At 48.4% G+C, this 24,995-nt stretch overlaps 8 protein-coding genes across 12 annotated transcripts; 7 read left to right on the top strand and 1 right to left on the bottom strand.

Annotated features, from left to right (window-relative positions):
- Window positions 1-2,744: 2,744 nt before the first annotated feature.
- Window positions 2,745-4,087, top strand: H257_11889 (hypothetical protein; the record flags this gene model as incomplete). The annotated part of the gene is made up of 3 exons (XM_009838967.1): window positions 2,745-2,954; window positions 3,032-3,730; window positions 3,941-4,087. The coding sequence occupies 3 exons, from the start codon at window positions 2,745-2,747 to the stop codon at window positions 4,085-4,087; spliced, it is 1,056 nt and encodes a 351-aa protein (XP_009837269.1).
- A 3,614-nt stretch (window positions 4,088-7,701) lies between these two features.
- H257_11888 (hypothetical protein) lies at window positions 7,702-8,384 on the top strand. The gene has a single exon (XM_009838966.1). The coding sequence runs from the start codon at window positions 7,799-7,801 to the stop codon at window positions 8,333-8,335; it is 537 nt and encodes a 178-aa protein (XP_009837268.1). The 5' UTR covers window positions 7,702-7,798; the 3' UTR covers window positions 8,336-8,384.
- An 8-nt stretch (window positions 8,385-8,392) lies between these two features.
- H257_11887 (hypothetical protein) lies at window positions 8,393-9,295 on the top strand. Its single transcript, XM_009838965.1, has 2 exons — window positions 8,393-9,174; window positions 9,227-9,295. The coding sequence occupies exon 1, from the start codon at window positions 8,410-8,412 to the stop codon at window positions 9,007-9,009; it is 600 nt and encodes a 199-aa protein (XP_009837267.1). The 5' UTR covers window positions 8,393-8,409; the 3' UTR covers window positions 9,010-9,174; window positions 9,227-9,295.
- A 182-nt stretch (window positions 9,296-9,477) lies between these two features.
- On the top strand, window positions 9,478-11,823 carry H257_11886 (hypothetical protein). Of its 4 annotated transcripts, XM_009838961.1 has the most exons (10): window positions 9,478-9,643; window positions 9,721-9,889; window positions 9,935-10,111; window positions 10,170-10,254; window positions 10,305-10,447; window positions 10,519-10,635; window positions 10,680-10,939; window positions 11,006-11,231; window positions 11,304-11,539; window positions 11,603-11,823. In XM_009838961.1, exons 1-10 carry the CDS (start codon window positions 9,531-9,533, stop codon window positions 11,712-11,714), a joined length of 1,638 nt encoding a protein of 545 aa, XP_009837263.1. In that variant the 5' UTR covers window positions 9,478-9,530; the 3' UTR covers window positions 11,715-11,823. The 4 variants fall into 4 exon arrangements, with proteins under 4 accessions (XP_009837263.1, XP_009837265.1, XP_009837264.1 ...); XM_009838963.1 differs by having other exon boundaries at window positions 11,304-11,823; XM_009838964.1 differs by lacking the exon at window positions 9,478-9,643 and having other exon boundaries at window positions 9,690-9,889.
- Window positions 11,819-13,362, top strand: H257_11885. Of its 2 annotated transcripts, XM_009838960.1 has the most exons (3): window positions 11,819-12,929; window positions 12,982-13,104; window positions 13,171-13,362. In XM_009838960.1, exons 1-3 carry the CDS (start codon window positions 11,851-11,853, stop codon window positions 13,292-13,294), a joined length of 1,326 nt encoding a protein of 441 aa, XP_009837262.1. In that variant the 5' UTR covers window positions 11,819-11,850; the 3' UTR covers window positions 13,295-13,362. The 2 variants fall into 2 exon arrangements, with proteins under 2 accessions (XP_009837262.1, XP_009837261.1); XM_009838959.1 differs by lacking the exon at window positions 13,171-13,362 and having other exon boundaries at window positions 12,982-13,126.
- A 1,838-nt stretch (window positions 13,363-15,200) lies between these two features.
- H257_11884 (hypothetical protein) lies at window positions 15,201-16,128 on the top strand. The gene has a single exon (XM_009838958.1). It carries the CDS (start codon window positions 15,241-15,243, stop codon window positions 15,967-15,969), a length of 729 nt encoding a protein of 242 aa, XP_009837260.1. The 5' UTR covers window positions 15,201-15,240; the 3' UTR covers window positions 15,970-16,128.
- Window positions 16,129-19,435: 3,307 nt separating this feature from the next.
- On the top strand, window positions 19,436-23,380 carry H257_11883 (hypothetical protein). The gene has a single exon (XM_009838957.1). It carries the CDS (start codon window positions 19,451-19,453, stop codon window positions 23,351-23,353), a length of 3,903 nt encoding a protein of 1,300 aa, XP_009837259.1. The 5' UTR covers window positions 19,436-19,450; the 3' UTR covers window positions 23,354-23,380.
- Window positions 23,381-24,526: 1,146 nt separating this feature from the next.
- H257_11882 (hypothetical protein) lies at window positions 24,527-24,868 on the bottom strand (the record flags this gene model as incomplete). The annotated part of the gene is made up of 1 exon (XM_009838956.1): window positions 24,527-24,868. One exon carries the CDS (start codon window positions 24,866-24,868, stop codon window positions 24,527-24,529), a length of 342 nt encoding a protein of 113 aa, XP_009837258.1.
- Window positions 24,869-24,995: the final 127 nt, after the last annotated feature.

The following is a 24,995-nucleotide window of genomic DNA, read 5'->3' as shown; positions in this document are numbered from 1 at the left end:
TAAAATCCTCCATGAAATATAGCCCGTGATAACAAATAAGAGGGAAAATATATCAAACATGAGAGGTATGTTAACTTTTGAATTTGGCATGGCGCCGAAAATGGCGAACACAGCCGACGACATGTCAAAAGCCATCGACGACGTGCTCAAAGGGGTGGATACTGTTGCAAACATTGCAATACGTCATGAAGTACCTCTTCGTACACTCCATACTTATGTGCATCGACACAAGACAATGGAAGCCACCGTGGCACCCTTGCGCACGGGGCCACCTCCACCTCTCCCCACGTGGTACGAGGACGACTTGGTGACCTGGACCCTCGGCATTGAAACGGATGGTCATACCGTCGGGCGAAAACGAGTCAACGGAAGGCGACTGCCAGTCTTGAGGTTACCTATGGCTCCACACCAGCTCTATCTTTGACACGTGGCTGGTACCATCGCTTCATGCTGCTGTGTCATACGGTGTTGAAGCGAAAGAAGGTACATGCTCTGTCGGCAGCTCGAAGTGCCATCACGCCGGACAAGGTTGTGGTCTTTTACCACCGGCTTTCCCACTTATTGTCATGAGAAGCGTCTGAAATCTGCTGCGGTTTTTGCGTACAAATTCGACCCACCTCTTCCAGCCGATGGATGTGTTCGTTATCCCCCCCTTCAAGATTGCCATACGTTCTCAAATCGCCGACGTCATTTGGAAGGACATTGGAAGTAACGCAACAAGCAGAAGGCAGTCTCCATCACCTTTGAATTTTGGGCAAATAAAAAAAACGTCTCCCATCGTGAAATGCTCGACTGGGTTGTTTCCACCATCCTTGGATGCCATGATGTACCGGTTGTCTCTGTTCCGGTCGCCTTCGGAGCGTATAGAACAAGTTGAAGAAACATGGCTCGAACGTGCCGCCACTATTCTCGAGTATATCTGTACTACTACTCCTACCTCCTAAACGCAACAAGATGGGTCCAATGCGAAAGATGTTGTCGGTGATTGGGATGTTTATCACAGCCGGCTATCATGAGCTCCTTCATGCTCAAGCTGATGCCACGAAATCGTACGTAGAAAAGAGCAAAGAAGCAGCAGCTTATTCTTAGCTCTGGGGTACATGAAATCGTAGTGGTTTAGTTGTACTGTTAACCAATGTGAATTGATTTTAGTCAAATAGTGATATACATAAAGAAGTATGCATCCAAGTAATTGCTTCGTAGTAGTAGTAAAAAAGTGGATTCTGAGTGTGGCGTCATCACCAAGGAGAATTATCGTCCTTATAGCGTGTCAAAGACATGACTACATCAACTTATGCAAATACCTAACCTCAAAAGTACATATAATGGTGGACACATGATAATGTTCCGTACTCCGACGATGTCCAATTGACCTGAAGCAAAAATTGCAATACCGGTTGGTTAATCCCCCCGAACGTACGACTATTTTCGTTTGTGGTAGCACACAAAGAAACTGTAATAGTTCATACCTTCCTGAGCACGTAATACTTTGAAATTAGATATTTTGACAGAATTCCACATGCCAGCAGTTAGGAAAATTCAATACATTTCGCAAGTCTAAATGTATGCCGATGACCGGTGCCCTATGCAGCAAGGCTTACTTCGAAAATTCATACCGCTTGTGCTCCCTATTTAAATTGATATTCCTTGAATCTCAGTGAAGGAGCATAATATTGCCGTTGTATTGATGTATGGGTGTTGTCGTCACCGAGAAATCGACGAACAAAAAAGGCTAGAAAAATGCCGATGATCGGTGCCCTACGCTAACCAGATTCGTGAACCTCGTGTTGGTTCACGTGAAATCACACCTCAAACATTGAAGTTTCGTCGGTTTCGTCAACCTTCTACCTAAAAAACCCAACCTAAACCTCCTTGAATTTCATATCGCTTTGGCTCGTACTAGTAGTATAACAGAGCGCAACGTTGAGATTACGCTCCTTGATTGGTGGATGAAAATACGTTCAAATAGAGTCAGAATTGGCCACGAAAGTGCATGAATCGTGTCAGTTTACAAAATGTAAACACATGTTTATATTTTGTTTACTGCCAAAGTATTCTATTTTCGATTGAAAGTCAACCTCTCGAATTTATTGTGGGTTTTGCCCAGGCCAAACTGATTTTCGCGATTTCCCGCAGCCTCCGAAAAAAGAAAAAGAGAAGTCATCTCTAAAATCTCTCTAATAGCGATTCTTCCTCTGTTTCATACTTCGTTTAGGAAGGGTTTCTAATTGGGACTATCTCGTCGGGAGCGTCTTGTACAATGTACGATGTACGACCAAGGGTTGAGCCCGTCGAAAACGTCGCTCGCGTCCAACGTTCGATGCATTCTCGGCGTGGGAGGTATTACTGTCAGCATTTGACAAATTCACTTGTTTCAAATCCTTGGCATGATTGCACCAACGTACTAGTACGATTGGCTCATGGACCAATTTCACTGACTGAAAAAAATCGACGAATGTCGCATAGAAAGACGGTGTAAAATCTGATTAATTCATGGCTGCTGTCAAGAAGTGGGACTTTGGCCGTTTTTGCTTTGGCCTTTTACGGCCATCTACGGATAATATCATCCGGAATTATCTGGTCTTCTGTTTCTGTAGAAGCTGGTATGTTTCTGCCCAATCATAGGTCGGCTAAGCAGTCCGTTTATCATCACTTTTGGTTTTGTTCTCGACTACTCGAGCGTTCCTCGTCGTTGCCCCTCCCCAGTGCTACCTCTTTCCTCGTCCCCTCCCCCTTGACAGATTATGGGCCTCCTCTCTTCCTCTGTGCAGCCCTTCGTGGGCACCCCATTCGACGACCTCCGGCCTCTGGCCTACACGGTCGGGAAAACGGACTCTTTGACCCAAGCGATGTCCCGCGATCTCTCTGAGTTCTACTCTACGCCGGACCATGTCCCTCAGCGCAACCGCATCGATGCTCTCAACATCAGCAAGACGTATCTCGAGCTCGATCAAGTCGAACACTCCGAACCCTACGTCGTGAATCCTACTCTATCGGAGACCGATCGTGAGCGCGTCTCGCGGAAATCAAGGCGCACGCGACAGCCAATCAACGCGAGGTTATCAACCGCGAGGCGTCCAAAAAGCTTGCGAATCAACGCTCTGCGGCACACACTTTCATGGTGTCAGCCATCTCTACGAACCTTCGCCGTCTCTATCAGGCCACTATGTGTCCCTACGAGCTCTTTGAGCACATCAAGACTCGTTTCAAGTCCAACCCCATGGACAACAACCCCGCCGTAATTGCCAACTATCTGCGCACTCTCATGTTCACGGGTGAGAGTTGTATCGACATTCTCTCCGTGGAACTCATTGACCTCGTCAAACGTTACCGTGTGTCTATGACCCCGCCCTCCTCCAATCCTTTGGATCCGTCGACTACCACAATCATATTTTGGAACTACTACATTCTGTGTGTGATGTCCGACACCTTTATTGGTGAGAAGGAATTGTGGGAAATCGTGACGAACTCCGTCGCTACTGCATGCGCCGCCAACCCGTCCGTCGTCGTTGCTGACTTCTGGAACGGAATATTAAGAACTTCCTCCAACGAGCGTCTGCTCGGGGTGACCACGGCTCTACCGCTACCATCCAAACATGAACCCAACTTCCAGCTGTCACGCATGCCTCCACCCCAAGCGATTACGCAAGCCGATGGCTCGATACATGTTCTGAACGTCTTCACCATCCTGAGCTATGCGCACCGTGATTGCGTCAACCCCCCCCGGCAAGTCCTGCTTCTACCATGGCGTTGCCAACCAATCACACGCTTACTGTGTGCCCTACCCCCAAGTCGGAGGATGCCCGCAACACTATACGTTTGGCTTTGACCGCGCTGTCTTTGACAAACATGGCTCTGCCTTCCAAAAGAAGAGAAAACGCGATTATGTCATCCCGTCGCCTCCAATCCAACGTCCTCGTGACGACCGCGATGGGCCTAGTGGCAACCAGGGCTCTTGTGGCCAACATGGATGGGTCCACTAGTGGACCTGGAAATGTCAGGTGGAACAACAATCCTGACAAGAATCGGGGCAACAACCGTGACCGCGACCGCACTCACCGTGGAGGTCGTAATGACCAAGCTGTAATTGCTGCTCGTGCAACCACTCACTCTTTTATTCACGAAGGCAATCGCCTCAACGGCTATGGCAACACGCACATCCTCTCCCATCACTTTGTACCTAACCTCCACTCTCAACCCACCGACAGATTTACCAAAGATGTTCTAGCCGGGATCTGCTACACTCTACGATGTGTTTGCAATCACCGCCGCACGATCATATGCTTATTGCGGCTACAACCCTCGCTCCAATCACTGCTGAACCGGGCGATCATCCCGACCACTTCCCATTTCCTGTGGATGCCGGTGAACTGACTTCGCTCAAGTCCCCTCCACGGAGGTACTTATTACAAAGCGTTTGCCTCGCTACCCACCGCGTGCATTCTCCCATAAATTGCTGCTCGACTCGGGATAACGGGCTTGTACAGAGCAACTAGGATTCGCGGCCTTGATACCAGGCTCAGATCAGCTCGATCGGACAGCGGTGGACGTCACTAGGTACGGCTTACTTGTCATCTCTAGAATAAGTTGTATCCTGCTCAAACGTTTATAATAGGTTAAGTAGGGCACCAACTGTGGACTGGGTCATCGATGCTGGTTGTCAACATCGACGTACGAGGCCACAAATGGTAGAGTATCTCGCTTTTTAACTCAACCACGTTTACATCACGCACGAACTGGTAATTGTTGGTGTAGCTAACGCTTGTCACGATGCGTACGTATGTAGATGATCGGCGTTGTAGTCAGGCCCCGCTGTGACCTATCGTCAAAGAATAGATAGCAACTATATATCGGAGCGACGTTATAAGCAGCATGTGACCATTGGGCTCACGGAGAGGCAGAATTTCCTCAAGCTCAGTAAACTTGATCCTGTTCATGTCGACATGCAACTAAGCAACACCTTTAGACCTGTCGAGTGGCATGGGATTTTGCCACAACATATGGGCAATTCCAAGGGCCCTATATAAAGTATCGGAGGTTCTATCATCGGATGTGAGGGGTTTGTTCCGGTTTTGTCAAACACATGATTTTCAAGTGGCGTGGACGGTTTGCAAATATTACAGTAGTGTTGTCGGAAGCCCTTTTGAGATAAAGATGTAAAATGCATCTCAAAAGTGGAAAAAGTAAAACTTTCGGTTAAGAATTCACTGTGAGTATTGAGCTGGTGAGACATGCCATAAAGGGACAGTATTAAAATTAAATTTCTTCTATAAATTTATATATATTACAATGAAGAGGCTCAATAGGGATCACCCAAATCGGTGATACATTATCCAAGTGATTTACTGGCGGGGAATTGAATAAAAAAACAATTGTCAAACAGGAAAATTTCAATTTTGAGTCGTGATGAACTTTATAACATCATGCAGGTTCCATCATTGTATCTCTAGTCCAATTTGATTGACGTATTGTGGTGAGTTATGGGACACAGAAAGTAGGCCAAGCAGACCGGAAATTACATGAATCGCCTTACAGTTGATAGAAAATAAAACGTATTAATAGTAGAATAATGACGCAATTTTTAAACTTTGTTAAGTATTTTGGTAGAATTATGAAAAAAAGATCGCTGGTTGCTGTCTGTGGTCTGGAGGCTGCTGGAAATGATCAACTTTACGATCCTCAAAGGATATGGTAACGTTGTACATTATTCATCATCACCATACAACACGCTAGAATCAAATCGTGTTCGGCCTGAGGAAGAAAGCAGCGGTGCGTTAATTTTAATTGCCATTTGAAGGATTGGCATCTTCCTCAATCGATTGCGCAAAGTTGCCGGGGTGGCGCAAGACGTCTTGGTGTCATCCATCGCGAAGCCGCCACTTCAGCACTTGCGATGGGTTCCTACTGTACCAAGACGTCTTGCGCCACCGCATTGGCCCACCAGTGCCGGCACGGCATTGCGACCCAACCGAGGCCACAACATAATAATAGCTGTAAGGGAAGAACCACATTGGATATAGTCGGAGTGAACTCATCAGTGCACAATTCTCTCGAGCAGCATCACAAAAAGCTCTACAAAATTCAAACAGTTCAAAATTGAAACCTCTTCTGCCAGTATTATAGCCTATCGTGTGTAAGAAGAAAGGTGTGATGGACCCAATTAGAGTCATGACCTTGCGAGTTCCATTAACAAGTCATGTAAATGTTAAAAAAATATAACATATCAATGTATGCTATAAATTATAGCTCAAGATGACAATACTACGTAGTAATTGCCTGCCATCTTTACGCTATGTTTGACGTTCACGCCAAAATGCTGTCTTTAATGTGCTGCTTCGTGGCTCAGAGATCGCCAATCAACACAAGAACATGTTAGGGTGTACAGCAGCATCGATATATGCTGTCTTTAATGTGCTGCTTCGTGGCTCAGAGATCGCCAATCAACACAAGAACATGTTAGGGTGTACAGCAGCATCGATACTGCGTAATGAAGTATCATGGACTGAGTTACGATGCTTATTACAGGATATAATCACTCCCAAAGTAAGCTATATTTCAGTTTTTTTGCATGTTTGAGGTCACTTCACGCATGCTAAATAAGTGCAATCATCGCCGCACATCACGTCTTGTTTTGTAGCCCGCAACCATGCCTTCAGTTTTCATATTAAATGTATCACGCACAGACATGCCGTTGTTGAGCAATTCAACGACAATGTCATGTACTTTCTCGATAGTTAACATTGTCATGAATTATGACAAACATTGATGTTAACTTTATGCTATATTTCGATGTTATCTTTTTAAATTATGACATACTTTATTTATATTGAAAATATGTACCTGTAACGGTAATCTCGTGTGGAATGTAGTGGATACTTTTCCAAAAAGCATTCTAACTGGCGGTCAATCTTTAAAGTCCACACGTATACGTTTTGAACAGTGGAATCGAATATAAAGTCGACTTGCATCAAAATTCGTCTCCTTCGTCTAGACATACCTTCATCCTCGCTTATGTCGCCGAGGATGGCTACAGTATGTTCGTCATTTCCCGCAGCCTCCTGCTGTCGCAATCTGTATTTTAATACTTCGAAGTACAATCATGCACTTACCGATCGGAGAAATATCGCATTTGTACTTGCCCAATGGATTAACTCACAACTGTACGGTAGCACTACTGTATCCAGGGTTCGAGTCCTGTTTTTCCCGGTATTATATCAAATAATAAAATAGTTTTATTTTTTAATTATAATTTTTTTTTAGCGGTAGTTGTTTATGAGTCGTGGCGGGCGGGATTTTGACTGCGACTAATGAAGGATCGACGTTCCAGTCACTAGTTGCAAAACCAAAAAAGCAAATTTCAACCCGTTGTCAAGGCTTATACGACTAATCTGATGCCATGCATACAGTACCACAACACCATTCGGCGTGTGTGTGATTGTTTCTTGCGCGATTTGATGAACCATGTGCAAAGCAACACTGTATACAGGAGATATGGCTGGCTACGCACGAGTTGGCAAATTATCGGACAAATCCTTCGTGGAAATATGATATTTGCATGTGCTTGATTGGTTAATCCAACGAACTGTTCGAATAATATCCAATCAAATAATTGTTTGCAGTTTGACCCCTAGAATATATTTCGAAGGATCTATTTTGAGCGGGTGGGTATTCTGACCACATTCGTGAACTGTATTACGAATGCCCAGTTTTTGTGTGAAACTCCATTTGACATGCACGTAGAGTCGTGACAACCTCAGCGTAGCAGTGAAGCGACATTCCACAACTTGCAACCAGCATCATGAGCCGGCTAGAGAACTTCCGATCTATCGCAAACCAAGCAGGCCAAACCATGTACGCAGGCGCCAGTCTTGCCGCCAGTGTCAGCAAGGAGAAGGCGAGCCTCGTGGCTAGCGTAGGCAAGGAGAAGGGGCTCAAAGCGTACTCGCATGCGGCCGTGGCGGCATCTGCAGGTCGAACCACGCTGGAAACACGCATCAAGAAAGTGCAGACGTCGTCGACATTCAAGACCGTCAAGCAGCGTCTGTGGTCCAAGTCCGGTCGAGCACAACCCGAGGGCGACGATGTGGTGCCGCCAGTGGCATTCGCGTCCACAGAGAAGGAGTACTACAAAGTCGATCCGTCAACCGTGCTAAAGCGATCGCAATCCAGCAGAGGAGTCAAAAGCAAGAAGGCCGCGCGGCCCAGCCAAGCAGTGGCTGCAGCGCCTGTTCTGAAGCGAAGTGTGTCGAGTGTCGAGACGGGGTCTGCGGACCTGCGTCGTCGTCATGGCAGCGGCAGCAAGACTCGATCCCCACCACAAGAAGTCGAATTTTAATTTGCAGCGTAAACCTATTTTAATGTCTACATTGGTGTGTAACTGTCAAGTTGTGCTTGCCGGCAAACACGACAATGATGCTCCACGTTGGAGCAACGACGGATATCGGGAACTCCCGCCAAACGAACGAAGACGTGTACGCTGTATTCCCCGACCTGCCGCGCATCACAACCGACCTCGCATTGCATCGTTCTGCGATTGCGCTGTTTGACGGCCATTGCGGAGTCCGCGCTGCAGCTTTTGCGCGCGAGAATTTCGAAGCCATGTTGGTCGCGTCGCCGGCGTATGGCAGGGACACGTGTATGGCGTTAGAAGCGAGTGTCCGGGAGCTTGATAGGGTGTTCCTCGCCATGGCACGGCGGAAGCACGGCGTCATCGACGGCACTACCCTCGTGGCAGTCGTGATCGAACGCATCGGCGGCACCACGCGTCTCACGACGGCGAATGTGGGGGATTCCAGGGCCATCATGGTGACCAACAAAGTCCGGCAACTCACAATCGACCAGAACGCCGCACGTCCCGACGAAGCCAATCGGGTTTACGACAGTGGAGGGTTTGTCGCGTTCTGCAACATGTATCGCTCGCCAGAGTCGACGTTGTCCATGCCCCGACGCGCGCTGCGATGGGTAGGTCCAAGGGGAGATAGATGCATGATGATGACGACTGAATGTTAGTAGATCGCTGATGGATGGATACATCGTGTGAAACGAAGACCGTTGCGGGTTTATCCTGGCGGCCTCGCTTGTTCGCGCTCACTCGGCGACGTGGAATGCAAGCAGACTGGTCTTGTCATTTGTGACCCCGAATGCGCTTCCTACGACTTGAACCCGACCGAGCATGTAAGTTGTCGACGAAGAGTGTGAAGCCCGAGTATGACGATGCTACGTATAGGTGGCACTAGTGGTGGCGTCTGACGGAGTGTGGGAAGTTGTGTCAAATTCCCTCGTCAAGAGATGCGTGGATTCAACCCTTCGCTGCTCCGGGTACATGAATCATGCAGATCAAGCCCATGCAGTCAGCGCTGCCGTCGTAGCTTTGGCCAAGCGCCAGCCCCACAGTACCGACAACATCACCGCCGTCGTGGCCTTGCTGCGGCCGGTTGGGGCATCCCTTATAATTTAATACTATTATAATATTTTTTGTCAAAGGGTTTTGAACGTCGAAAGCGACACGATGAATCTGAGATTCGATCGCCATGGCAACTTTGGGCAAGGCGGCGGTGCCCCAGCGCGCAAAGATTGGCGTCCGCATTCGTCCGCTGCTTCCAGACGAGGAAGGTGCGCAGCACGATAAGCACGCATGGACGTGGTAGGATGACGTGGATATTCGCATACCTGCGACCTTGCGACGCCGAGATGATGGCCTTGGTCCATGTTGTTTCATAGGCACAACCGCACCATTTCGCAGCAAATCTTTCCTGCCCACCGCGGATCCTCGTCAACGGAAGCCGCGGCTCTCGACAGGCGAATGAAGGATTCCCCAACGGCCTATACTTTCGACCGCCTCTTTCCCCCTGAAACGTCGACTGCGGTGGTGTATGGATCTGTGGCCAAGGTAGGTTGATCAACGCCGCATGTTCCATCAACCCAAGTATTGAAGGACGCCGTGATGGATGCGATGCGAGGGGGGCACAACGCACTTGTGGTCGCATACGGCCAGACCAACTCTGGCAAGACGTATTCAATCCAAGGCAAGGGTGGCATAATTGGCCTTGCGCTTCGAGACATCTTCCAGCATGTCCAGGAGCAGCGAAACACTACCGAATACCTTATTCGAGTACGAATCATGTACTGGCGCGATGCCATTCCTCGTTGACGATGGGTCGCATGTTCAGGTGGCCTTTGTGGACATTGACAACGAATGCTTCCAAGACCTGTTGACTACTTCGCCATCGACCGAGCCAATTCGGATGGTTCAAGGTACGTCCATCCTTCTTTCCCGTTTCTTGTGCATGATCATGTCATGCCAGGTGCTCGTGGCGAATTTGAGTTGACTGGGCACACGGAAGTTTCGGTTATGTCTCTGGGCCACGCCCTGGCCATCCTGGACGCAGGAATCGCCAAGCCAGGACGGGGTGCAGCGATGTCTCAACGCCACACTATTTTGCGTGTGGTAGGGTCGTCCTGCAGTTGGCCAAATGTGTTGCAATCGGATTAACATAAATGTCGTTCGTTGTACCTTAGACGGTGGAGTATCAGGCAAAAGTCACCACTCTGACTCTACCATCCGCCAACACGAATCCTGTGCACATGGCGGTGCTCCATTTTGTCGATTTGGCACCGTCTGAAAGCGTGAATCGGGTATTATGGCGGTATTTCATGACTTCGTTCGAATCGCATTGTAGGTGGTCCAAGGCCGAGACGTGGCAGGTGGAATGAACAAGAGTTTGCTGGCATTTGGGCACATTTTGTGGAAGCTCAGCCACGAAGCCCACAAGCCGACGACCCCCCCCCAGACCACGGACCTTCCCTACGGAGACTCGCAGCTTACACGCATGCTGCAGCCATCTCTGGGCCCCCACGCCTCGCTGGTCATGTTGTGCACCTTGTCTCCGTCACTTTCCGGATTGAACGAAACCCACAAAACACTCAAGTTTGCCAGTCGGTACAATAATACACCCACCACTCACTTGTCACTTTGACCTGTGAACGGTGTGTTGGTTGGATCTAGGGCCAAGCGTATTCATTACACTCTGAGGCCTCGCCCCGATGCCGTGATGGACGAGTCGTCACCCCATCTCGCTTCATCCGACTCGACGACATACGCCATCCTCGCCCTGCGGCGCCAACTGGCGTCGCTGCATGCTCAGTTGAGCGACACCGTCGACGACGACAGCCGCGACAGCATTCGCGTGGCGCTGCACAACGTCCACCGCGTGCTCTTGAATTCGGACGACGTGCGTGCGAAAATATAAATACTCATCGCGATGGTTTGCAATGGAGAATAAACGCGTGTCATGTGTGTGTAGGGGGTGGATATGGTGAGCAATGATGCTCCTTTGACGCCCAAGTCTTCGGATGGAAGAGTTGGTGCGTCTGATGGTTCTGGTGATGGCCGACCCTCGGCCCCCAGTAGCCACAGAACAAGAACCTCTTCTTCGAGTCATTGGAATGACGACTCGATGTCCGTGGCTTCTGCCGGCGAGTTCTTTCTGGACGACAGTCCCACCGTGCATGCCGCTACCCTCGAGATCCTTCGACACAAGTACTCATACCACGCCTCGCTCGTGGTTGGATTGTTCATGCTCACTGACCTTGTTATCACTAGAATCGATAGCCTCCGCCTGAACGCGGACGATGCGGCCGTGTTACTCCATGGTCTGTTGGTGCTGGAACGGGCGTACAACAACGCCACGGCTACACTGTCGGCGACGTTATGATTACGTCCTTGCGACTTTAGTGCCATCCTTTAAACATCATTTCATGACTTCCCTCACGGCAGTCTGTCTATAAATAACACGAATATGAAACCCCCCTTGCGTTTCGCAAACTCACGTGCTCCAATTCGTCCCACGTATGGCTGCCGCTCAAGGAGGCGGCAGTCGCACGCCACCTATGCCGCCATTCGCGTCCAAGCGGACCATGGGCCGCACCAACTCGACCATCATCGATGGCGATCTGCAAGCACATGTCACATCCCCCTCCATGCTGTCGCCCTTGTGCAACGCCTTCGCGTATATTTCGTCCGTCATTGGGGGCTTGTGGCGGCGGCGATCCCTCGCCCGGCCAATCTCCGTCGCACACCTCGCATCGACGTCATTATCCCCTTCGCTGTCCCTTGCACACCCCTCCGACATAGGGCAGACGTTTGTGGACCCGATTTTGACGTTCGATCCGGCGCACAGGCCACTGTTTGGCGCAGCGTCCAGCCGAGGTATTCGGTCATACAACGAAGACACGTTCCGCGTGATCACAGACCTCGAGGCATACGCAACGGCGCTGGTCACCCAGCAACGCACCAACCACCTCAAGAACCAAGATGACGTCGACTCGTCCGGCACCATGCGCACAGTACTCGACACCATCATCCGCGACAACACGATAGACGCAGACGCGCCCCCGGCCCTCGCCGCATGGACACTGCCGCCTTTGGACGTGGCGTGTGCAGCACGGGCGCCGTCTGTGCTCCTGGGGGGCACGAGTCAGTACTATGGGGTGTACGACGGGCATGCGGGGCGGCGTTGCTCGTATGTGGTGTCGCAGGTACTGCCCATGTGCGTAGCGGCCGCCGACGCGTTCAAGACTAACGTCGGCGACGCGCTCTTTGCAGCGTGTCTACAAATGGACAAGCTGTTCTTAAACATGGCGGCCACAAGGGGGTACCGGGACGGGTGTACGGCTATCACCGTCGTGGTCCGCAAGGACGAAGTGACCATCGCCAACATTGGCGACTGCCGCGCAGTTTTGTGCTCGGAGGACCCAGTAACCAACCAATCCAAGACCACGGCGCTGACTACGGACCAGAAGCCTAACTGCGCCGCGGAGAAGATGCGGATCGAAGCTGCCGGTGGCATCGTGCTCAACATCCGTGGCATTCCTCGTGTCAATGGCATGCTGGCCGTGGCGAGGGCCTTTGGTGACCTACCACTAAAACGGTACCAGCTATCTATTGAGTCAATAGAGCACTTTACTGACGTGAAAGTGTAGGTACATCATCGCAGAGCCTGAAGTGACGAGGTATCAGCTCCAAGGTGTCGACGAGTACATTGTGGTGGCAACCGACGGACTCTGGGACGTCTTTAGTAACGATGCGGTGGGTTTGTTTATAAGGTAATCCATGTGCTCTGCCACGGTTGACGTATCGATGGAGGTTGGTTGCTCATGACTATATGACAGGACACATGCGCAAATGCCATTGAACGAAATGGCGGCGAAAATGGCTAGTATGGCCGTGGAATTGGGTAGCACAGACAACGTCACCATAGTGATCATAGATGTTCGGAGAAATCGAAGTCCGTGACAATACTAGTATAGTTTTATCGATCACCTTTTGAATTCCGCCATGGAAATTAATTTACAAAAGTCCACCATACATATGATTACTGTAGTGCCTACCATCTTTGAGAATCCCCACCCGTGACGCTAAAACTCCAAAGCTGTAGCCGACCTCTAAAAAGGCTCATAACGTAAAAAACCAGTTTAAGTTAACATTGCCAATTTAGGATAACTTTGTAATGCCCAATCACACCTCGTTATTTGTTCGAGTCAAAACCTCTGTCATATAATGCTGACCATTCCGTCACATGAATGAAATACAAAAACGGCGTAGATGTCATTGGTAACAGTCATTCAAGATTGGGTTTGAAGTACCCTAGTCGACACGGGCCACATTGAGTTGGATCTGAGGTTTTGTCGAGTGTTAACTGTAAACTCGGTGGCCATCCTTCTACAACAACTGAAAAATATCTCTATAAAACAATACCCTTGTATAAATTATATGAAGCCTGTTGTAACTACCCTGAACACAGAATTTCAATGCTCCGAGACATACTTTAAGATAAAAAAGTTATCCTAAATTGGTTATCAAAATGTAAGTACAAATGCTTAGAAAGTAACAAATTTACCTGTGTAGTTAGTTCATTGTCTAAACTGATAATTCCATTATGAAGTGAAAGCGGCGCGTCTTGTCTACAGTATTGGAATCACTACAGTACGCAAAACTCAAATATCGTAACGGACTCAAAAGTTATGTCCATTCTACTCCAACGCCTCCAAAAAAGGTATCTTACTGTTAACAGTAAATTGGTTTTTTACGTTGGGTCTTTCTGCAGCGCCATGCAGAACAACTAACGTAGAGTTCCAATTTAAGAGACATGGGACAATTTAAGGGACATCGTATTCAGCCAATCACCCACCTTGAAATTTGTGTTGCAATACCTTTTTATATTAGTTAATACTCTCGTTGATCCCATGTGCTTTATATATATCAATTGACCAGTTGGCTCTATAAATACATAACCTGTCGAGGTTGAATATGTACCTGAAAAAATGTATGCATGTATCAATACTACGATCAAGCTTAAAATATGTCCCTTAAATTGTCCACTATTTTTGAGGTGTTTTGCTTCGGACATTAGGACATGATAGATACTGTGAAAATCAATGTTTCAGTGCTTCCTGGAAAGACCTGTGTTTCCTTTTGAATTATCAGTTTTCAGAAGTCGAAACCCATTCCTCAGTGCCTGCATTTCCCCGCTGCGACTCCAAAATATGTCTCTTAAATTGGAACTCTACGTTACACTTTTTGCGGTTAATTTCGAAAAATTTCTGGTATATTTCGTGGAATCCCATTTAAATTCGTGGAGCCCTTCGTTATATTTCGCGACCTCGGTATTGAGTTTCGTGGGAACGTCGAATTCACTCATTTTATTTCGTGGAATTCCGGTATATTTCGTGATTTGCTCAGTTAGATTCGCAAACATCCAATATATTTCGTGACGAGACCAATATATTTCGCATGTTCACTTCAACTCGCTCTAATTGGTCAGAAACCAGTGCACGAAACCGTCTTTCGCGCACTTTCAAGCTTCTCGATGCAGAACGACGTACACAGTTCGTTAGACACACGTTGAGACTCAAAATGGCTTACAGGTAGCTGACCATAAAAAATTAATTGATCCCTCCTTTTTCCATGCAATGCCTTGTTTTCCGCAGCCTCAAGCGGAGTGCATGATATCAAAAATCAAAAACAATAAAAGTATTTCTAGGGTCATGGTAGTAAATGTATGCAATTATTTTTTTCGGTCGGTTTATTCGTGTTCTATTATTGCAAACCACCTGTTGGTACGCTCTCAGGCTTTAATCTGTCCAATTGTAATCGGCGCTCTCAACACTCTCCTACTGCACTCACTAAACGCTGTGGGTTGGACGAACCAGTGCAGCAACGGCGACAAGGAGGAGTGAGCAATGGAAGATCCAAGGCCACAAGCATCACCAGCAGGACTCACTGACACAAGGAGCCGTAGTGTGGATGACAAGAGTAGTGAGCTGACGGAGATGTGTCACTTCAATGGCTGCACTGAACGCGTCCGTCCTGGGACGCGAAAGTGTGCGTTCCACCGGAAGAAAGGCATTTGCCACATCCACAACTGCCACAATCAGGTGTACGCGCGAGGTTTGTGTGTCCGCCATGGAGCAAGGAAACCTTGCAACTACCCCAAGTGCGAAGGATATGCACGAAACGGAGGCTTCTGCACGAGGCACGGCGACCGGCATCCCATCAAGTTGTGCTCTGTTCAGGGGTGTCAAAACAAAGCCCATGCGCGGCAAAAGTGCGTTCGACACGGCGGAGGTCAGAAATGCAAAGCTGACGGATGCGTTATGCATGCGCGAACGGGCGGGTGGTGCTCCCGCCATACCCCAGTGGAGGACCAATATCGACAGTCGGCTTTGGCGGCGGCGGTCGCGGTGATGAGATCTTCTATGCCGCAGACCAATCCATCGACTGGAATCTCCATGAGTGACATTTGCCAAGTCCTGTCAAACTCTTACGACCTCCCCACGCCTGTGAATTTGAGTTTGGCCCAATCCTGCACGACCCTTCCGTCCATTAAACTGTCGTCCGACAGCAAGCCTTACTTTATTGTCCACGATATTCCAAGCGACGAGGAACAATCTGAAGGCGGCGACATGTGACATATTGAATGCGAGGCCTCGAGTAGTATACTCTCTGTACAGAGTTTAGAAATATGTAGCGACGGCTCGTGGAGATTTCACAAGGGTGTTTTCAAACCAACAACCTGTATCCACGGCTACTACTCACTTTATAACATTACTGTACTACCGGTAGTGAAGCCAAGGCGATCGATTAGTTGTACTGTACATCGTGACGTTGATACATGTACTAGCAATGATATTGTCCATGTCATTAAAGGCGGGTTTGGACATCACGAAAAATGACATAAAACGGTCGCTTAGTATTTCGAGATTTTGTGCCACCAAATAGCTCAAAAATTATGCCACAACTTTCTTGAGAATCGAGTGTTTTATGGAGGTTTGTGTCCACATCGAAGACTTGCACACATAATCAATGGGAATCAAATAAGCATGGTGCACGTCATCTATAAAGTACCAACTTTTCACAAAATTTTCTGACTTCTATTTCATATTCATTACTCAAAAATTTTCATGCGTTTTATGCCTCCGAATATTATATACGGATAAGAGGTGCATACAAAAATCAAGATACATGTCAGCGGCCATCCTATGGCCAAATACTGTATCCAAGCGCCCATGTAAAATACCGCTAGGTTAAATATCTATTTCTGGACCAATTCATCACCAAATTTGAATCTGAGACGTAGAATTTCTTCACCACATTGAGATCTGTCGATTCTACTTCTCAATTTGCTGAAATCAGTATTTAACGTTTTGGTTTTTGGGTTTAACTACATTAGTTGTACGTTAAATAATAAAACCTCCACTCTTCGATTTGGCCAGTTGAAGTTTTTAGATGACGTGCACCATACCGTGTGGTATCCGGACCTCAAATAAGTCAAAACTAGGTCAAATTAATCCTAAATAGGCTAGTAACGTATATCTGGCGAACAAACATTATTATCAGCATTACTATTTTATTCACTGTCAGGCAAGAAATATGGAGGGTCAGAATTCGTTGGTCACATTTGTCGATCTCAAATTTTCCGTAACACACTCAATTTTGCTTCAATCAATTCATTTTAACCAATAGTATCAGATAAAGTACTACGTTATGATTGGTCAAATGAGTTCCAAGTGTTTCCATACAGTTTTCAGAAATAGCATCAGGCAACCAAAATCGATTTACCTCTCTTTTTTCACGATTTAGAAAAAGACGTCAAGGACATCTTTTTCTACTTTTGGTATAGTGAGTTGCGTAAAAAATCGCATAAAAAGAGGTTAAAAGTAGGAAACTGTACTTGGAACCAATTTTTCATTTTGCTATAAATATCTACTTGGAACAGGCCCAAACGATGTAAGTAGTACTTTTTTTTCCCTTTTTTCATGGGATTTGAGACTTGGTGAGATTTTCGCAGACTTGCAACAAAGGATTATGGCATGATTTTATGAGGTGGCATCCAGACCAGCCCTAAGACTTTGTTATTGCATACTACAAGTATAACATTTTGTGGTTAATTTCAGTTTTATTACTACCGTATACTTTATGATTCAGTACCTACGATTTTGCCTTATCGAGTTGAACCCAAATTGTTGAATGGTGCCAATATAGAACGATTTGTTGGTGCATTAGAAGGCTGTACCCAAGTCACTTTATATTGATCAAAATTCTCCAATTATTTCGTTCTAGCCAATCAAGCAAGTGAAGAAGTAGAAATGGCCAATCCGAGCCCATTGGAATGAAATTACTGTAGACCACCTTATCGAGCTGTATCCATTGTGATCAGATTTTACTGACATTTTTGGGGGTACAGATCCATAAGGTATCGTTACTAGAGGCTGTGGGAAATCGTAGAAGTAGATTTGTAGCGGGGAAAAACTCACAATACCTAATATAGTTTGAATAAAAAACAGACAAGATTACATCTTGTAAACAAATGTTAACGGCAAAATACTGAACTTTGACCTAAAACAAAAACACTTTAATGTAGACGAATTGCTTCCAAACTTTTTGTCCACAGACATCATTCCAAGTTTTCAACGAACTTGGAATGATGTTTGTGGACAAACCCGGTGTGCGGCCCTCGCGGAGGAATGTCTTAAAAATGATAATCCAAACTCAATTAACCAAGTTTTCAACGAATATGTCGTCAGATCCGTATATTTCGCCTTGGCTAATTCGAAATCGCACCTCAAACGTCGAAGTCTCATAGGTTTCGTCGATATTCAACCTAAAGAAAAATCTATGTAAAATTCCTTCAACATCATAATTTGAAGGTGCCAATAAGAGAATACAATGTGTAGAATGTGTTCCATGAATATTGGAAGTTAATGCGTTCAATTAAAGTCACAAGTGATCGCCAAGCATTCATTGATCGAGTTATTTCATGGCAGATTATTGTGAGTTCTAGTCGAATTTTCCATGCTCGATTGGTTCAATCAATCTGGAGGGTGATTTCAGAACCAATCCAAACCTCTGTAATATGATAATATATAAATATAGAAAGGTTCTATGACGTGTTTGAGAGAAGGTGCAATTCAAATTTTGCCGACAGAAGTGGCTCGCCACGAACGACGATACATCCATGGTGGCAACCCCTCAGCGAACACATGATGCGGTGTACACGCTTGAAGGCACTTTGAGCTTCATCGAGATATGCCACTGGGTGGCGGTCGTAGAACTCGAAGAGCCACTGTCGCTGTGGGGTGGTGAACTTCTTGTCGGCTGCGGTGGTCGCTCGTTCGTACCCGCCAGTTTTTCGTAGACCTTGACCCAGTTGCCAATGGTATGTTCGGACTTGTTGAAAACTAGTGTAAGGTGTCTGCGCGAGAAGCCGAGGCTGTAGTAGGCGAAGAGGCAGTGGTAAACGGTGTTGGCGTGTGCATGCTGCCTTTTTGCTGCCTCTGCCATGGTCTGCTGTCTTTTCCGGGAATCAAATGTCGAAGATAGTTTGTGATTGGTTATTGTCGATTTGATACAAATTTGGGGAGGAGGTGCAATCGAATTGCGCCGACCAAACCGATCCACAATCGATCTGATTGGTTGAATTTCATTGAGAAGGTTTTGATTGGCTAATAATTTTGAGCTCATCTGAGGTAGCCAATCAAATCGATTTAAATTCCAACGAGAAACCACGCCACAACATGAAATTTCACTCGAAAGCACAATAAGTGTATATTTTTTCTGACGAATCAAAAGGCTCGGTCGATTTGTTGGCACTTTACATCGTGGGGTCAAACCACCCCAAAACTGCAAGTTTCACCGGAATTCACAATACGAAGTGTGAACAAATGTAAACACCCAAAACCTGGTGGTACCATCATTCACAAAAATACGGGAATGTGTGTGCCTGCCCAGCTGCTGCTACATATGTTTGCAAAATCGCTGGTGGTCGGCATCTCAAGAGTGTTTGTACATTTGATGTCACAGTCAATCAAAAATTCTACAACATCAGAACATTCCGCGACTCATGTGAATCGCATCACGACGTTACTTTCAATTTCACTTGCATCCCAAAGCATGTCGAAATCCGCACGGTACCAAGCCGTGTCGAGTGTGAAGGAGGAGCGAAACTACGCCAGGCATCCTCTAGACACGGCGAATGTCCTCTCCCGCCTCAGTTACGGGTGGGCTACTCCACTCATGAACCTGGGCAATCAACGCCAGCTCGAGTCGTCAGACCTGTGGCCGCTGCAGCAAGAAAACCAGTGCGACTTTGTGAGTCGCCAGTTTGAGCCCAAGTACCACGCCACCAAGTCCATCGTGAAGGCCAGTTTGTCGGTGTTTGGCCTGCGTGCCTTGTTCATCGGGTTTTTGCAACTCGTGGCCATGGTGGCATCTCTTTATGGCCCCATTGTGCTGCAGCAGGTCGTGTCGTCCGTCGAGACTACGAGCGCAGACTTTCAAACGCTGTTGGTTCCAATTGTCATGCTATTCGTGGTCAAAGTATTCCAAGCGGTGGTCAAGACCCAGTCCGATCTGCAAAACGAAATCATGTACGTCCAGTTCACGTCGGCGTTGCAAAACCTGCTGTACAAGAAGACCATGGTCCTCAACGCCAAGTCCCGCAAACTCAAGAGCACCGGCGAAATCTCCAACTTGTTTACGTCCGACATGTGGCAAGTATTGGCCGTGTCGTTCACTGCCAACGACATCTGGATCACACCATTGCAAGTGGTTGCGTTGCTGTTTATGCTGTGGCAAGTGTTGGGCTGGGCCATGGTCACTGGCATCGTGGTCATTGGTGTGGCCTTCATCGTGAACCGCTTCCTCGCCACAGCGTCTCGCAACACTTGGAAGGAACTCATGGAAAAGAAGGACATCCGCATGAAGGTCGTGAACGAAGTGTTTGGGTCCATGCAAATCATCAAGCTGAACGCGTGGGAAGAACGGTATTACGACAAAATTCGCGATTTCCGCGACGACGAATTGAAGTCGCTGTGGACGGGGTCGTGTATCCAAGCCGGCACGATTGCCATGAACTACATCGCGCCCGTGGCCCTTACGACGGTGTCCTTCGCCTCGTACGTGCTTCTGTTCAAGCAAACTCTGACGGCATCCAAGGTGTTCACGGCCCTCGCGCTGTTCAACATGATCAAGGCCCCCATGATGCGGCTGCCCCAAATCATCGCCACGTGGATGCAGTCCTTGGTGTCATACAAGCGTTTCACGGAATTCCTCGCCTTGGACGAGCGCGATCCGACCATCGTAAGCTCAACCGTGTCGTCCAACGCGATGGCCATCGAAGTGGTCGACGGGTGCTTTGGCTGGGATGCGGACAAGCCCTTCTTCAACCACTTGAACGTGTCTGTCAAGCGAGGCGAGTTGGTGGTGCTGCACGGCAGTGTGGGCGAAGGCAAGTCGTCCTTTTGCAACGTTCTCTTGGGGGAGCTGGACAAGTACGGGGGTTCTGTGGGGGTGAGCGGCCGCGTGGCGTTCTTTGCCCAGCAGCCGTGGATCCAGAACATGACCATTCGGGAAAACATCCTCTTTGGCCTGCCTTACGACCGCGTCAAGTACAACAGCGTGCTCGAAGCGTGTGCGTTAGCCAAAGACCTGACGCTGTTTGCCGCTGGCGACCGGACGGAGATTGGGTCCAAGGGCGTCAACGTGTCTGGCGGACAAAAGGCCCGCATCAGTCTGGCGCGGGCGTGCTACAGCGACGCCGACATTTTCATCTTGGACTCGCCCTTGTCTGCCGTGGACGCCATCGTGCAGAACGAAATCTTCACCAAGTGTATGTTGGGTCTGTTGCGCCACAAGACCATTCTGCTCGTCACGCACAGTCCTGAAATCATTGGTTCGCCGTACGTGGACCGTACGATTGAAATCAAGGACGGGGCGTTGGTGGAAACGGTCAACGTGGCCAAGATAGGTCTGGACAAGAGCCCGATCTCGCCTTTGAAAGCCCGACAGTACTTTACCGACGACTCGTCCGAAGATCTGTTGGAAGACCGAGTTGCTGTGACCACTGTACACTACCAAGACATGATGCTGGTGTCGCCCTCAGTCAAATCTCCGTTTGGAGGTCACTTGGAGCAGTACTGCTTATTCACCCCCGTCGACGACTCCCAGCCCAAGACGTACAACGAAACGAGTGGCAAGTTGGTGGTCGTGGAGGAGCGCGAGGCAGGGCGGGTGTCCAGCGAAGTGTTTCTCGCCTACTTCAATGCTTTGGGTGGTTGGCCAGTCGTGATTGTGCTGCTGGTGGTGCAAAGTGCGTGGCAGGGTCTCCAAGTGGCTAGCGACCTCTGGCTCAGTTCGTGGACGTCGACGGGTTCGACTACAACGTCCGAGGAGTTTCAGGCGTCGGCGGAGTACAACATCTCGATTTACGCGCTCTTGGCGGTGGGTTCGTCGGTCATGGTAGTGTTCCGCAGTCTCACCGTGTCGTGGGCTGGCCTTCGAGCGTCGAAAAAACTGTTTGACGACCTGTGCAAGGCGCTGCTTGGGGCTCCCATGCGCTTCTTCGACGCGAACCCATTGGGCCGTATCTTGAACCGCTTCAGCGGCGATATGAACCAAGTGGATGGTCGCATTCCTGGGTCCGTGAGCTATTTCGTGGCGACGCTGTTCATTTTGGTGTTTTCGCTGGGCACGACCGTGTTCGTGATCAAGTCCATGAGCGTGGTGCTGTTGCCACTCATGTACATTTACTACAAGGTCGGGTCTGTGTTTGTCCAGCCTGCTCGAGAGATGGAGCGGCTGTCCAAGACCACTCGGTCGCCCATGATCACCCACATTTCAGAGAGTATCGACGGCGCCGTGCTAGTGCGAGCGTTTGGCCCTAAGCAAGTGCGCCGCTTCGAACGGCTGCACCAGGTCAAGGTGGACCGGAACAATGAAACCAACTTTTGCAGCGACTTGGCCGGTCAGTGGTTTGCCTTCCGCATCCAAATGATCAGTGCGTCGATGCTGCTCGTGACCACGCTGGCCTTGGTGTACATGCGCAACTACTTGACGGCGGGGCTGATTGGGCTCGTCTTCAACTACTCGCTTCAGATCACAAACCAACTGGAAGGCATGGTGTGGGTGTGGTCTTCTCTGGAAACGGCCATGGTGGCCCCCGAACGCGTGGCAGAGTACACGAACGTGGAGCAGGAGGCCCCGCGCGTCATTCCTGGCAGCGTGCCTTCTTCATGGCCTCAAGATGGCTCTGTCCGGTTCGACCGCGTTAGCTTCCGCTACAAACCCAACGACCCGCTGGTACTGAAATGCATCAGTTTCGACGTCAAGTCGGGGGAGAAGGTGGGCATCGTCGGTCGCACGGGTGCTGGCAAGTCGAGTTTGACCATGGCGCTGTTCCGCATCAACGAACTCGCGTCTGGAACGATGGTGATTAGCGGCGTAGACGCGTTTTCGATGGGCGTCAAGACGTTGCGGGAAAGCATGGCCATCATTCCCCAGAACCCGATCCTGTTCAAAGGCACGCTGCGCACGTACTTGGACCCTTTCGACCAGTATACCGACGCCGAGCTGTGGGCCGTCTTGGCCAAGGTGCGGCTCACAGGGCGCATCGCCGCCGAAACGGACAAACTGCAGAGCGTAGTGGAAGAGAACGGAGAGAACTACAGCGTGGGCGAGCGCCAGATGCTGTGCATGGCTCGAGCGCTGCTTCGGCAGTGCCGCATCGTCGTGATGGACGAAGCCACGGCCGCGATGGACCACGAGACGGACCAGAACCTTCAGCGCGTGATCCGCGACGAGTTTGCAGGCTCCACGGTGCTCACTATCGCCCATCGCCTCGACACGGTGCTGGACGCGGACCGCATCATGGTATTCGACCAAGGCCGGATCGTGCAATGCGACGCCCCGGGCAAGTTGATCCAAGCTGGCACCGGCATCTTTTACGACCTCTGCAGCGAAGGCGGGTACTTGAACAACATTATAGACGGCGCTCGTGATAATACCGACAACGAATAATTCATGAACATGATGTATCTATCTGACTATGCGTATTTACTGTTATCAAGCACAACTAGGACATGGAGAATGAAGAGGGATTTAGCCAATCAGATTGCAGGAAACCATCATCAACGTTAACAGATTCACCACTATTGGACAACTCTTTTACATACAACATTCACTGTCAGTACAAGACTCGATCGATAAATTTTTGGTTATTCAGCATAGAAGTCCAAACTTTGGGTAAAAGGAGAATAACACGATTGAAATAGACAGATTTCGCAATCACCAGTTCTATTGTTGTGTTTATTCTAACATGCAGATTAACCAAATGTACAGAAGAATCGATAGAAGGGATTTAGCCAATCAGATTGCAGGGAGCCATCATAAGCATCTAACTAGTGTGAGACCTAGATTAGTGTGATCAGAATCTCCACAACTTTTTACACACAAAACTCAGTACAAAGAATCGATCGATAGATTTGGCGAATCAGCACACAACTCCAAATTTTGGGTAAAAGGACAAAAGCAAGGGAAGAGTTGATAAGGGTGCGTCTGGTAGCATTTCAAAAAGAATAATTCCATTTTCTGGCAAAATGGGACAAATCAAGAATTCCATTTTCAAAATATAGAAAATCCCAGTTGAAATTGTTGGATTTGGGTCACTGGTAAAACTCTACACAAGCAAGACATGTTTAAGCGTCTGGTGACATTTCAAAAATAATATTCATTTTTCTCGCAAAATGGGATTAGCCAAAATGTCATTTTCAAAATGGAGGTAAAGGTCCATTTTGTAATACTAGTATGACGTTTTGGACCTCTTCAACGAGTGTCCCATGTGGAATTATTGGATTTGGGCTAAAAATCTCTTCAAGCTAGATATGTTTCAATTTTGATCAGATTTGTCGAATTTGGCCCCAAAATGGCGTTTTGGGCCAGAGTGTATTGTCTCCCGCTTCCTTTTGGCTTTCGGCCACGGGACCTTCGTCAAGGCAGCAAATATACACACTGATATTAGTGAGGTTAAACACGCCACGAGGCGCCTACTGACTACCATTCACTAAAGTACTCAGTACATCCACTAAGGTATCGGAACCTTTGACACGCCACACACACAGAGTGTGTGTGTTTGCAATGGGTCAAACTAACGCGCGACCCAATAGCTCTGCACGCTGCAGAACATTTCCCTTCCTACGGGAAGTCCAGTGTCTTGATGAGGGCGGCCACGGCAGGGTCTTCCTTGTTCGCCGCCGCCCACTTGCGAAATACGACTGGAATGTCGTCCAGCAAATTCGCCGCAGGTTCCCAGGACGATTCTTCATCGTCAAGTCGAAGCCACTTCACCAAAACTCGGTGTTGGCCATCCACGCAGCGCGCTTCGTCCAGGCGCTCCACATGAAATCCGCCATCGCTAAACGCGATCTGCGCCTCGAGGTCTTCGGTCACCTCTCTACCACCTTCGTGGTACATCTTGAGTCGGCACGCATGATGGACCGTGACTTCATACGGTGGCACCAGCTGCTGAGTCTCCATCACATGGTCTGTGATGACTCTGGTCACTTGGCAGGGTCCTCGCCAATGCAGAGCCAATTTTGTCGGACGGTTGACGACCGATCCGACAAGTACAAAATCGCCGACCGAAAAGCCCGCAAACTTGACT

This window comes from Aphanomyces astaci (assembly GCF_000520075.1).
Source record: "Aphanomyces astaci strain APO3 unplaced genomic scaffold supercont1.36, whole genome shotgun sequence".
Classification (NCBI taxonomy): domain Eukaryota; phylum Oomycota; class Saprolegniomycetes; order Saprolegniales; family Verrucalvaceae; genus Aphanomyces; species Aphanomyces astaci.
Note: the sequence above shows the minus strand (reverse complement) of the source record. Positions and strands in the feature narration are given on the sequence as shown.